Source organism: Engystomops pustulosus, chromosome 2 (genome assembly GCF_040894005.1).
Source record: "Engystomops pustulosus chromosome 2, aEngPut4.maternal, whole genome shotgun sequence".
NCBI lineage: Eukaryota > Metazoa > Chordata > Amphibia > Anura > Leptodactylidae > Engystomops > Engystomops pustulosus.
In genome coordinates, this window is record NC_092412.1 from 91456951 (window position 1) to 91471984 (window position 15034).

Genomic DNA, 15034 nt, shown 5'->3' on the forward strand with positions numbered 1-15034 from the left:
TTTATAGGGCTACTCTGTGTTTGGTTTTGTTCAGAGATAGCTGAAGTAAAGCAATGTGAACAGGAACTTGGAGAAAATCATTCAACATCCAATTTTCCAATAGTCTGGCATCTGTTTTTCATGAACCCTCATACACTATAGTTTACGAGTGACACATGTAAGTCTATGCTGAGAACATGTTTTTGGGTGTTGCGTTCCTGTTCTTGTGGTGGCAAGCACTACGCTAGTTTTTGGTGAGGTAGGGAACCTCTGAGTTTCGTTAGTGCCGGAGAGGCAAAGAATTTATTTTTACTTGTTTTGTATTACAGCAAAATAAAACTCTCTGAGAAGTGTGCTTGTGTGCCTACGAAAGTGTGCTTATCTGCCCCAGGAGACAACAATCCCGGACCTAATACCTTACACTTAATAGTTGCAGTAGGAAGCTCCATAACAGCCATTATCAGCCACTATCTTGTGTAATCCGCCTGTTTGTCCTTGACTCCTGTTATTCTGTTCTTGCTTCAGCAGCTTGTTTTGACTGGAGAACCTTCACAGTACATTTAACCCCTTAAGGACACGGCCATTTTGCAGGTTAAGGCTCAGCCCGATTTTTTGGATTCTGACCTGCGTCGCTTTATATGGTTATAACTTTTGAACACTGTTACTTATCAAAACGATTCTGAGATTGTTTTTTCCCCACATGTTGTACTTCATTTTAGTGGTAAATTTTGGCTGATAAGTTTTGCGTTTATTTACAAAAAAAAAGAAAATATGAGAAATTTTTTGAAAAATTTGCCATTTTCGAAATTCAAAATCATTGCGTTTCCAGGCAGATAGATTTACCACCTAAATAAGTTGCTGAATAACATTTCCCATTTGTCTACTTTACAGTTTCATAATTTCTGAAATGTCTGGATAATTTATTTTGATGTCACGCGGCTTACAAAAAGAATATCGCTTTTCCGGATTTTCAGAATTGACTATTTTGGGGATAAATACAGTTTGGAATGAAATTTTACATATTTAGCATCAAAACCCCCTATATAACCAACCCATTTTCAAATCTGCACCCCTCAAGCTATCAGAAACCGCTTTTACGAAGATTGTTAACCCCTTGAGATCTTCATAGTAATTGAATCAAAATGGAGGTGAAATTTAGAATGGTCATATTGTTCCCTTATACGTTCATTTAGCCCTAACATTTACACATTTCCAAAATATAAAAAGAGAAAACCCACCAAACAATTTGTTCTGCAATTTCTCCTGAGTACAAAGACCCCCCACATGTGGCCATTACTTGTTTTATGGGCGCACAGCGAGACGCAGAAGGGAAGGAGCGCCCTGCAGCTGCCAGGATTTTAGTTTCCTCATTGGCCCCTTTTGAAGGCTATAAAATTTTCGCTTTTCCGTTATTTGGGCCATGTGATGCCATTTTTTTTGCGGGATGAGATGCTTTTTCCATTGTTACCATTTTGGGGTTGGTATCACCTATTGTTGAAAATTTAGGAACTTTTTTTGAGGGCAGGAGTAGAAAAGCATCAATTCTGTACTGGATTTTTTACTCTTTTTTTTTTTGGTGTTCACCGTATAGACTAATAATCATGTTATCTTTATTCTATGGGTCGATACGATTACGGGGATACCAGACTTGAATATATTTTCTTACGTTTTACTAAATTTGTCAAACAAAACCCTAATGTGGGGAAAAATCTATCATTTATGTATTGCCGTCTTCCAAGTGGCATAACATTGTTACTTTTTTGGCTACGGAGCTGGTTGATGGCTTGTTTTTTGCGGGACATGTTGTACTTTGCACCAGTATCATGTCGGAGTACACATGGTTTTTTGATCGCATTTTATAGCATTTTTTGTGGGATTGAATAGCTAAAAATCATAATTTTTGGAAGGTTTATAGCAGTTTTTTTTTACGGCGTTTATCGTGGGGGTTCAATAATGATTTACTTTTATTCTACGGGTTGTTACGGACGCGGTGATACTATATATGTGGGGTTTGTGTTATGATTTAGACTTTTTTTTTAGTTATATGTCTCTTTATATGTTTTGGGGGTTTTGGGCATTTTTAGTGATTTATTACTTTATTTTTTTATTGAATAACATTTTTTTTTTTACTTTTTCACTTTTATACCATGGGACATGAAGAAGCAATCATCTGATTGCTTCTTCATGATAATATTCTGCAATACTCATGTATTGCAGAGTATTATCAGTGTCAGCCTATGCACTTGCATAGGCTGGCACTGTGCCAGTAAGATGACGTCACAGACGCCATCTTACTGGCAATTCTTGCAGGTATATAGCAACGATCGGCGCACCCCGAAAACGGTTCGGGGGGGCCGATCGTGGGGGAAAGACCCCCCAGATACATGTTAGATGCCGCGGTCGCGCTGACCGCGGCATTTAACGGGTTAAGCACCCGCGATCGGAGACAACTCCGATCGCGGGTGTTACACTGGGGTGCCGGCTATCAGTCACAGCCGGCACCCCGTCTTTCCCGATGCCGGTTCGGCTCAGATCTTGAGCCAAACCGGCATCAGCTCAGCGTTCGATATATCGGACGCTGAGCGCTAAGTCACTGAGCTCAGCGTCCGATATATCGGACGCTGAGCGGGAAGAGGTTAATGATAACACTCCGTTCCCTTGAGAACAGCGCTTCTTAGAGAAACGATACATAGAGTTCATCAACATAATTTTGGGAAAAGTAGCTTAACCCCTTAGCGCTCTGCGCCGTAGCTGTACTGCGCTGAGTCCCGCGAATAGCGCTCAGCGCAGTACAGCTACTGCGCAGAGACCATGCCGGTTCAGCGCTGTATAGCAGCCGAACCGGCATCGTTAGCCGCGGGATTTCAACGGTAATCTACCGTTGACATCCCCGGCTAACACCCGCGGTCGGAGTGGGCTCCGATCGCGGGTGTTTAACCCGTTAAATGCCGCGGTCAACGCGACCGCGGCATTTAACATGCCTTCTGGGGGTCTTTACCCCACGATCGGCCCCCCCCGCGCCGTTTTCAGGGGGGGCGATCGCTGTTTTGGCACCTCTGGGGTCCGATCGGGACCCCAGAGAAGCCTGGAGGGTTTACCTTTAAGATGGCGTCTGTGACGTCATCTTAAAGGAAAAGTGTCAGCCTATGCATCTGCATAGGCTGGCACTGATAATACCCTGCAATACATTAGTATTGCAGAGTATTATCAAGAACAAGCAATCAGATGATTGCTTGTTCATATCCCATGGTGGATCATGTAAAAAAATGTAAAAAAAAATGTTTTTCAATAAAAAATTACTTTATAAATCACTAAAAATGCCCATAAGCCCCAAAACATATAAAGAGACATATAACACTCAAAAAAGTCTAAATCATAACACAAACCCCACATATATAGTACCACCGCATCCGTAACAATCCATAGAATAAAACTAAATAACTATTGAACCCATATGATGAACGCCGTAAAAAAAAAACGTTAAAAACCCGCCAAAAATTATGATTTTTACCTATTATATCCCACTAAAAATGGAATAAAAAGTGATCAACAAAACATATGTACTCCAGAATGATACATTTGCAAAGAACAAAATGTCCCGCAAAAAACAAGCCATCAACCAGCTCTGTAGCCAAAAACAAAACAATGTTATGCCACTTGGAAGACAGCGATGCAAAAATGATAGATTTTTCCCCACATTAGGGTTTTATTTGGCAAATTTAGTAAAACATAAGAAAAAATATTCATGTCTGGTATCCCCATAATCGTATCGACCCATAGAATAAAGATAACATGATTTTTAGGCTATACGGTGAACACGAAAAAAAAAAAAAGTAAAAAATCCAGTACAGAATTGATGCTTTTCTACTCATGACCTCAAAAAAAGTTCCTAAATTTTCAACAATAGGTGATACCAACCCCAAAATGGTAACACTGGAAAAAGCATCTCGTCCCGCAAAAAAAATGCCGTCACATGGCCCAAATAACGGAAAAGCGAAAATTTTATTGCCTTCAAAAAGGGGCAACGAGAAAACTAAAATCCTGGCAGCTGCAGGGTGCTCCTTCCCTTCTGCGCCTCGCTGTGCCCCCATAACACAAGTAACGGCCACATGTGGGGGGTCGCTGCACTCAGGAGAAATTGTAGAACAAATTTTATGGTGAGTTTTCTCTTTTTATCTTTTGGAAATGTGTAAATTTTAGGGCTAAATGAACGTATAACCGACAAAATTTGACCATTCTAAATTTCACCGCCATTTTGATTCAATTACTATGAAGATCTCAAGGGGTTAACAATCTTTGTAAATGCTGTTTCTGATAGTTTGAGGGGTGCAGATTTGAAAATGGGTTGGTTATATAGGGGGTTTTTGTTGCTAAATATGTAAAATTTGATTTCAAACAGTATTTATCCCCAAAATAGTCAATTCTGAAAATACGGAAAATTGCTATTCGATTTGTAGGCCGCGTGACGTAAAAATAAATTATCCAAACATTTCAAAAATTATGAAAATGTAAAGTAGACAAATGGGAAATGTTATTCGGCAAGTTATTTAGGTGGTAAATCTATCTGCCTGAAAACGCTGTGATTTTGAATTTCGAAAATGACAAATTTTTCTAAAAATTCATCATTTTTTTCTTTTTTTTTGTAAATAAATGCAAAACTTATCAGCCAAAATTTACCACTAAAATGAAGCACAACATGTGGGGAAAAAACAATCTCAGAATCGCTTTGATAAGTAACAGTGTTCAAAAGTTATAACCATATAAAGAGACGCAGGTCAGAATCCAAAAAATGGGACTGAGCCTTAAGCTGTAAAATGGCTGCGTCCTTAAAGGGCACCTACCACCACAAATCTACCTATAAAGGTAGATCGGGTGGTAGGTGAATCAATGGGACGTGAGGATAGCCCTTTTAAGGGCTAATCCTCACGTCCCCGCACTGTTTTATAAACTTTTATTACTTATATATGTTAATTTACTTATGCGGCTACCGGGGCGTGGAGTAGCCGCATCTGAGGTTACACGAGGCGGCTACTCCACGCCCCGGTAGCCACATTACCCCTCCTACTCACCATGTTCGGCGCGCAGCTGCTCGTAGCTGCGCGCCCTCGTCCGCCGATCCTGCCGTCTGCGCATGCGCAGAACAGCAGGCCCGCGCCTGCGCGGTCACTGCTCTGAAGCCGGGGCTGCGCAGGCGCGGGCCTGCTGTTCTGCGCATGCGCAGACGGCAGGATCGGCGGACGAGGGTGCGCAGCTACGAGCAGCTGCGCGCCGAACATGGTGAGTAGGAGAGGTAATGTGGCTACCGGGGCGTGGAGTAGCCGCAGGGCCGGCTCCAGGTTTCAGTGGGCCCCTGGGCGACAGCGCCTCACTGGGCCCCTTAGCAGTGAACTCATGTGGTGGCATTAAAAACGCAGAACCTTAAGATACCAATATTGATATACAGCCCCCCATGCGCTGTTAATATACAGCCCCCCAGGCTCCATTAATTAATATACATCCCCCCCCCCCAGGCTCCATTAATATACAACCCCCCCAGGCTCCATTAATTAATATACTTAATATACATCCCCCCCAGGATCCATTAATTAACATACCCCCCCAGGCTCCATTAATTAATATACACCCCCACCCCCAGGCTCCATTAATTAATATACATCCCACCCCCAGGCTCCATTAATTAATATACACCCCCACCCCCAGGCTCCATTAATTAATATACATCCCCCCCACAGGCTCCATTAATTAATATACATCCCCACCCCCAGGCTCCATTAATTAATATACATCCCCCCCCCAGGCTCCATTAATTAATATACACCCCCACCCCAGGCTCCATTAATTAATATACATCCCCCCCCCAGGCTCCATTAATTAATATACATCCCCCCCAGGCTCCATTAATTAATATACATCCCCTGCAGGCTCCATTAATTAATATACAACCCCTCCCCCCCAGGCTCCATTAATTAATATACATCCCCCCCAGGATCCATTAATAAAATACACATTATTAGTGGCCAGAAAAAAAATAATAAACGCTAACTTACCTCAAGGGCTGCTCGCATCTTCTTCATCTGCTACATCTTCCGAGTGACAGCAGCGTCTACTGTGCAGCAGCAGGGACGCTGGCGGCGTGACGTCATCACGTCGGCACCGTCCTGCACAGTATCAGACGCTCCGCGGCAGAAATACATCGGCCGCGCCGATGCTATTAAGTTTTGTGTGGGTCCGCTTGCGGTGCCGCCCCCTGTCAGACGCGCCGGCAGTGTGAGTGCAGCGCTTATCTCAATTACATCGGCAACAAGTATGCCGATGTAATTGAGTTTACTTATGTTGCCAGTTGGTGCCGTGGGCCCCTCTGGGACCTCTGGGGCCCCGGCACTTGCCCGGGTAAGCCGGGTGCTGGCGCCGGCCATGAGTAGCCGCCTCGTGTAACCTCAGATGCGGCTACTCCACGCCCCGGTAGCCGCATAAGTAAATTAACATATATAAGTAATAAAAGTTTATAAAACAGTGCGGGGACGTGAGGATTAGCCCTTAAAAGGGCTATCCTCACGTCCCATTGATTCACCTACCACCCGATCTACCTTTATAGGTAGATTTGTGGTGGTAGGTTTCCTTTAAGGGGTTAAAGGGGTTTTCCCATGAAGACAAGTTTGGCCCTATCCAAGGGATAGGGCCTAACTTGCTGCTCAGTAGGGGCTTAGTGTTGAGACCGTGGATAGTGCCTAACTTGTCTTTGTTGGAAAACCCCTTTAATGGTGTTTCTGGGAGTTGCACAAAGTATATTCAAGCTAACCTATAACATTTCAGTATTTTATAATTTTTTTACACCCTCTGCAAAGCATTTCTGTTTTCTATATACATGGCTATGTGCCCAGGTGTCTGTGTCTTTCTGTGCTGCTTATCCCAGCCCTGGGAACTAAGACCTATACATGTGCAGGTGTAGACTTTGCAACACAGAAAGTGATTAGTTTTCTACTAAAGGCAATTCCCAGATTACAATCAAAGTTTTACAGGTTTGTTCTTAAGTTGAATTTGTGTGTAAGTTGGAATAGGTATATTCTGAAAGTGTAAACCCAGGCAATTTGTTTTGCTTTTTAATTTTTTTAATTTTGGGTTGTCTTGGGAACAAAGATTAATAAAAAAGGTTGGTGCGGATCCCTATGATAACTCTTACAGCTGATCATTGCAGCCTGGGACTACAGTTCAGTAAATTACCATAATTTGAGAATTTCACCAGAGGTAACAGTGGGCAGAGGAGTCTGTCTCTAACTAGGAGTCATTCGAAGTCAGGTGCTCCTAAGTCGGGGACTATCTATAACTGTATTATGTACAAGCACATTTTTAGGGTTTGTAGGCATTATCCACTATTCGTGACAGAACAGGAAAATGGTTATCTATAAAAAGGTTAAATTATTCTTCCCCTCAATGTCTCCTCTAGCATGTCTTCAATTCTGTTTCAGCATAGGGGCCGAGTCCCATAAACTGTAGTAATAAACCTTGGAATGCAACATGTTGTAACTTTACTACAACAGTTAAAAAGGCTGTAAAAATATCTACCACAGATACAGTATGATGTGCATCTATTTCCATTCAAAGAATGTAGCCAATAACTTATTGGTATTAAAGGAAATCTACCATCAAAGTCAAGCATGAAAAACTAGTGGCACTTACTCATAGATCACAGGCACTGTGACTGTGGTAAACGTCTTATATTTGTTATCCATGGCTTGCTTCCTTCTAAAATCAACTTTTAAAATTATGCCTGAAGTGGAGGGTGTTACTAGAGGCTCTCCGTGCTGCAGATTCACAGGCTGTTACACTGCAAGTAGCAGTGCTTATGGACTAGGGCAGTGATGGCGAACTTTTTAGAGACTGAGTGCCCAAACTACAACCAAACCCATTTATTTAAATGGGTATTCCAGGAATCAGCACAATTCATATACAAATTGGTAATTAAAATATAAGCCAATATGTAATTAGTTAAATTAAAATTTTGCTCCCCTTAGCAGAATGCTGTGGACATAGACTGTAATGAAGAATTAAAATGCTACTGGCCCTTTAATCAGTCGGTTAATTTCCTCCGTGTGGAGCAGACACAGGACAGAAGATGGCTGCTGGTAACATGTCCACATCATATGTCCTGCACCTGCCTGGGCAGGTCATGTGATCACCACTAGTTTGGCTGTAGGCGGTTGGTTGCAGTGCATCCAGTATGGCCACTGTTTTGGTGATGGCAGTTACACATCATTACTATGGTAACAGAGCCAGAAAACCTGCTAGATCATCAGTGGGGGCAGAGCATAAGAGGTAGGAGTTACTGAGAACTAAAAGATCATGGGACTTGTAGTTTCCAGTGGCAGCCATCTTGGTGATAACTCCTCATACTATAGAGAGGCCATACATTTTTGTGAATCATAAAATCAAACTATATAAGCTCCATTTTGTGACTACTGATATTGAGTTTTGTTATATTCATTTATTTATAGCATCATGGGTCCTGAGGACACCAATACAGTTGAAAGGAAGAAGAGAAACTTAGATTCTCGTTGTAGCTTCCTTACAGGGTTCTCTTAACAGAAAGAACTGCGAGGCCCAGAGCAGGAGCTCCACTAATAACGCAGCCTTGTCTGCAGCTCATTACTCCTCCTGTAGTCCCAGGCAGCTAAGGATGTGTAGCTTCAAAATAGCACTGATCACAGCACATCCTGGGTGGCCAGGGAGAGCAGGAGGAGGTTTTGAGACTGCCCGCTGAAACTTTACCTCAACCTTGGCTGCCACCACGGGCTAGTCGCACCTGTGGGACGACCTGGTGGCACACTGCCACAGCAAGATCATCCCACATTGCGGCTGGCTCTGGTGAAGACCAGGTGCAACTTAGACTCCGGTCCCAGGTGTCGGCTAGTACCACCTCCTGCGGGGGTCCACTGGTCAAGCAGACTACAAGGTAAGAGCTGGAAGTTAGTGCAGGGTGTGAAAAGTCACAATCCAGAGTGCAGGCCAAAGGTAAAGGATTGGAGCCATGTACCAGAGTTGGGGGTCAAAATATAAGACCAAAACTACCCCAGGCTTATACACCAATAGAAAGGGTCTGAGTGCCCTGGGACCCAGGAGCAGGGGCTGTGATGTCAGGTGATGGCAGGAGTCCCTGGCTGTGCCGGTGTGTGAAGTGACTGCTGGAGGAATACTTATTGTGTGCCCCTCACAGCCCGGGTACAGTGAGAAGGGGCGGGAGCAGCTCCTCCCATCACATCTGGAGCACACAGTAGTCTCCTACTTTGCTGGCAGTGAGGCCCATGTGTGCTGGCGGCCTGCACTGAGTGTTGTCCATGTCCTGGCAGCTCTTGGTAGTAGCCGCCCTAGCCGCAGCCCCCCTGCTGTGCACGGAGAGCCCCCCTCATGTGAGCGCGGAGCTGAGCAGGGTGTGGGGGCCGGGGCTGCGGGGAGAGGCTGCGCTCCCTGCCCGCTACTTCTACATCCAGGCTGCGGACACACAAGGCAACAAGTAAGTGCGCTGCAGCCCCGGCTGTACTGTACACTAGGGCTGTACATGCTGCTGTCTCACAGGCTCATGCGCAGTGTGATGCGAGGGATGTGAGAGAGGAGCGCGGCTCTTGCTCCGGGCACATGAGCTATCGGCGCCCCCTAGTGTCAGTGTATAAAGCAGCAGCCGCTCTGTCTGTCTCCACTGCCCCTCACCATCTCCCTCATGTATGGTCCAGACCCGCATTCCTCAGGGGGTGGCGGTTCCGAGTCTTTTCCGTCCTGTAAACCAGGTAATTGACATCTCTACCGACTAATCAGCGGTACCGGTGCTTTCCTATCTATAATGTCACCTCTCTCATAGGATTAAAGTGAACTTGTCTATTAGGGTCGATTGTTACAGTCTTTATACATGGTAATATATTATAAATGACTTATGTGTAGTTTTTATGCACTATTATTAAAGGGGTGAGGGCGGGGGCGTAACTGTAGGGGGTGAAGAGGTTACGGTCACAACTGGCCCAAAAAGACTAAGGGGGCTCATAAGGTGTCCCTTTCCCATATGAGAAGACTATTCTGTAAACTATACATTACAGTCGGGGGCCTGGCACAGACATTGCAGTGTGGCCCATCAGCTTTAAGTTACAGCACTTGGTGAGGGGTGAGCAACACGCTTCACTATATGCTCATACTATATGCTCATACTGTATGCTCATACTATAAGCTCATACTATATGCTCATACTGTATGCTCATACTGTATGCTCATACTGTATGCTCATACTATAAGCTCATACTATATGCTCATACTATATGCTCATACTAAATGCTCATACTGTATGCTCATACTGTATGCTCATACTGTATGCTCATACTATATGCTCATACTAAATGCTCATACTAAATGCTCACACTATATGCTTATACTATATGCTCATACTATACGCTCATACTATATTCTTATACTATACGCTCATGCTATACACTCATACTATATGCTTATACTGTATGCTCATACTATATGCTTATACTATATGCTTATACTATATTCTCATTCTATATGCTCATACTATATGCACATACTGTATGCACATACTGTATGCTCATACTGTATGCTCATACTATTTGCTCATACTATATGCTCATACTATATGCTTATACTATATTCTCATTCTATATGCTCATACTATATGCTCATACTATATGCACATACTGTATGCTCATACTATATGCTCATACTATATGCTTATACTATATGCTCATACTATATTCTCATTCTATACACTCATACTATACGCTCATACTATATTCTTATACTATATGCTCATGCTATACGCTCATACTATACGCTCATGCTATACACTCATACTATATGCTTATACTATATGCTTATACTATATGCTCATACTATATGCTCATACTATATGCTCATGCTATATTCTTATACTATATGCTCATACTATATGCTTATACTATATGCTCATACTATATTCTTATACTATATGCTCATACTATATGTTTATACTGTTGGATATGTCCTCCTTCCACCTCTTACTTGTGGCAATGGACCGCATCTCAAAGGCGTGTGGTCTGCAGGGGATGCGGCACAGGCCACCACTGGGTCAGAACTAACCCGTTGCAGGTGGATGCCTCATTAAGACTTGTGTGTGTCGCATGTCCTGTGTCTGAGAAATGAAGGTGCCAAGAGAAGAAGGGGCAAAGAGAAACAAGGTGAGTAATTGTTTCTGTTATTTTCATTCACAATTACATCGGGATAAGCACTGTGACAGTTTTTTCTGGGGGCAGACGCTGTGACAATTGGCTACTGGGGGCAAGCATTACAACTATTGGCAAATGGGATTAAGCAGCCTGACTGTTGTCTACTGGGGTCAGATACTATGACTACTGGCTACTGGGGACAGGCACTGTGACTATTGGCTCCCCTGCTACCTCACCAGGGGAGTTTATAAAGCCCCATGTGGGTGGGAGCACGAGGTCAGATTAAGTCAGTCTAGTCAGATCCAGAGGTCCTTTCCACAGGTCCAGTCAGCACAGGAAGTCTGCCCTGACACCAGACCAGAACCGAGGTCCACATCAGGAATCTGTTCCTACACTACCAACACAGCCAGAAGATACTTTACTAGGCTCACCTAGTTAACCACCTTCCTGTAGTCTGCTGGTGTTTATGGCCATTGCCTGCTGTTTGGTGAAGAATAACTTACAGTTCTTTATTCAGCAAAGTGCTTTGTAGTGATCCCTGAATTTGGCTGTTTACTTTAGTAAGCAGCTCCTAGTGCCAAATTTCCGGGTGACATGGACATAATGTTGCTTATTAACTAAGGGTGGTGGATCACACTTTCGTTGGACTGTGCGCTGTTTTCGCGATTTGCGTGGCTTTGACAGGTGCCTGCGCTGGGATTGTGTCGCATGTGATCGGTTTTTGGCGGAGCTTTCATGCGACAGAAATCAGGGGGGCGTGGCATCGGATGACCCAACTGAATCGGACTGAGCGCGGGATTTAATTTCAAATTGTGTCGCAAAACAATGCACTTATATGCACCAGGAAGAAGAAGGTGAACTCCGGCGGACCTGAGCGGGGAAGCGATACATGCAGGACATCGGGGGCACAATCTTAGTGAATCGTGGTAGAGTGCATTATTGTCATACAATGCACTTTCAGCGAACTCCTTGGACCAGGTAAATAAATTTGCCCGTATGCCTTAACTTCTTCACCGGTATCAGATTGTGCGCTGCCTTCCCCCCCCATACTCCTTTTTTCCAGATTCCACTTGGGGTTCCAGAGATATATATCGGGGGAGGATCAAGTCATATTAGCTTTGTAGTTCTGTCCTGCACTAAGCTTAGAGGGGGAGTGGGACTACCAGATCCTAAGATATACCACCTGGCAGCCCTCTTGGTGACATATCAGGAATCTGACAGCTTTCAAGGTTTTTTGATTGAATGATGTATATTGGCCTGTTAGCCCTTGTTGCTCACCTGAGAAGGGTGGAGACCCGTGTAGGGGCTGTGGCCTTATATTCCCTCCCTTTTATCCTTCCCCTTTCCCCTAATCCCCCATTCTCTTTTCTGTCTTTCCTTTTTTTTTCCTTTTGCATGTTTTATCTTTTATTTTTATCACTCTCACGCTATGGGCTCATGCACACTAACGTATGCCCAGCAGGCACACGTCAGCGCCCCTCTCCATAGAAGATAGTAACCGCATGGCCGTTGATACAGCCAAAGATAGAGATGCTCTATCTTTTTGCAGCTACAGCTCAGAACAAGTGCTCACCGCACCAAGGCTTTGCGCCATAGCCCGTGTTCTAGTTGCCCATGGAAACCAATCAGGTCTCAGCTTTAATCTCATAAACAGCTGTGGGAAAATGAAAGACGTGCTCTGATTGGTTGCGATGGGCAACTAGAACAGTTATACTTTAACCCCTAGGCGCACCACAACGTTATACTACGTCCCCGGGGCTAGATGCTTAGCGCACCGGGACGTAGTATAACGTCTAGCTTCTGGGACCGGCTCACGAACGGAGCCGGTACCAGAAGCAGCGGCTGTCAGCTGTCTAGTACAGCTGACAGCCTGCGCTAACACCCGCGATCGGAGCCGGCTCCGATCGCGGGTGTTAACCCCTTACACGCCGCGGTCAAGCATGACCGCGGCGTGTAAGGGTGTTCCTGCTGTGGATCGGATCCCCCGTGCCGCTTACCGGGGGATCCGATCCTCTTCCGGGCAGCTCCGAGGACTGGCATGTGCCCCGGAGCTGCCCGGTCTCCATGGCAGCCAGACCCCTTCCGGGTCTGGCTGTAAACTGTCTGAGCATGCGCAAGCTTGCTCAGACAGTTTACACTGCTCTACAATAAAATAGTATTGTAGAGCAGTGTATTGAACTTAAACCAGTGATCAGAGCATCACTGGTTTAAGTTCAAGTATGTATAAGTAAAAAAAAATGCAAAAACAGTTAACACTACACATTATAATAAATAAAAAATAAATACATAAAATATAAGCCCCTAAAATGTCACTTTCCCATAAAAAACTTAATAAAGTATAAAAAACATAAAAACACAAAAAAAACCTGCATATTTGGTATTGCCGCGTCCGTAACAATCTGCATAATAAAACAGAATTGTTACTGGACCCGCACGGTAAACGCCGGAGGAAAAAAACGCAAAAAACGTTCCGAAAAAAGATAATTTTTAATTAATACCCTATAAAAAATGCTCTAAAAAGTGATTTTAAAAATTTTATGCACTCTAAAATAAGCCCACTAAAAAGAACAACTGTTCTCGCAAAAAATAAGCCCCTAACTAGATTTGTCAGCCAAAAAATAAAAAAGTTATGCATATGAAAAGATGGTGATGCTAAAATGAATAAGATTTTCTCCAAATTAGTTTTTATTCAGTACAATTGAATAAAATACACAAAACCCCCACATATTTGGTATCCCTGCGTCCGTAACAATCTGTATAATAAAACAGAATTGTTATTAGATCCGCAAAGTGAACCCCGTAAAAAACAACCTAAAAAAACTCTCTCTGAAAAAGATGATTTTTTATTAATGCCCTTTAAAAATGCTCTAAAAAAAGTGATTTTAAAAAGTTACGCAATCTAAAATAAGACCACTAAAAAGAGCTATCATTCTTGCAAAAAATAAGCCCTTAAACAGATTTGTGAGGTGAAAAATAAAAAAGTTATACATATGAAAGACGGTGATGCTAAAATTAACAACAATTTTGCCAAATTACTTTTTATTCAGTAAAAATGGTAAAAAATAAAAAATATATATAAATGAAGTATTTTCATAATCGTGGCGACCCATAGAATAAAAATAATATACTATTTTTATGGTATGGTTAACGGCCAAATAAAAAACACATAAAAATTTTCCTAAAAATTGATGATTTTCATTTCCTCCACCAACAAAGAGTTAATTAAATCTCACCAATTAGCTGTAGATGCCCCAAAATTACATACCAGAAAAGTGCATCTCATGTGGCAAAAGAAATAAGCCCCTATAGGTCCACATTAAAAAAAAGAAAAAAATTATAGCCTGTACAATGTGACATAGCAAATCTGATTTGGATGGCGCCTCCTTCCCTTCTATGCCCGGCCGTGCGCCCATACAGAAGTTACCACCACATATAGAGTATCCGTGTACTCGGGAGAAATTGGGTATCAAACTTTGTGGAGCCTTTTTTAATTTAATCCATTTTAAATGTTTAATTTTCCACCCAAAATGGGTGTATTGTGAAAAAATATTACAATTTGCAGACTGCACCTCCATTTTGTTTTAACCCCTATAAAACACGTAAAGGGTTAACAAACTTCTTAAAAGTAGTTTTTCATACGTTGAGGGGTGTAGTTTCCACAATGGGGTAATTTACGAGTCTTGCTATTATTTAGGCCTCTCAGTGTCAATTAGAAGTTGATCAGGTCCATCTAAGTACGGGTTTTGGCGATTTTACAAAAAATTTGAAAAATGGCACCCAAATTCTGAGCCTCATAACATTCTAGTAAAATATGTGGAATCTTAAAAAACCATGCCAACATAAAGCAGACA

General features: G+C 43.0%; 1 protein-coding gene across 4 annotated transcripts in view; it reads left to right on the plus strand.

The window, feature by feature from the left end:
* Positions 1 to 9182: 9182 nt before the first annotated feature.
* The window catches only part of POGLUT2 (protein O-glucosyltransferase 2), a 57085-nt gene continuing 51233 nt past the window's right edge, over positions 9183 to 15034 (plus strand). The window contains exon 1 of one of the 4 annotated variants that reach the window (XM_072135527.1): positions 9183 to 9487. In XM_072135527.1, coding sequence (XP_071991628.1) covers positions 9312 to 9487 — 176 coding nt within the window. In that variant the 5' untranslated portion in view covers positions 9183 to 9311. Of the gene's footprint in view, positions 9488 to 9588; positions 9759 to 12049; positions 12162 to 15034 lie in introns of those variants that run through there. The other 3 variants (XM_072135526.1, XM_072135530.1, XM_072135529.1) reach the window with 3 other exon arrangements.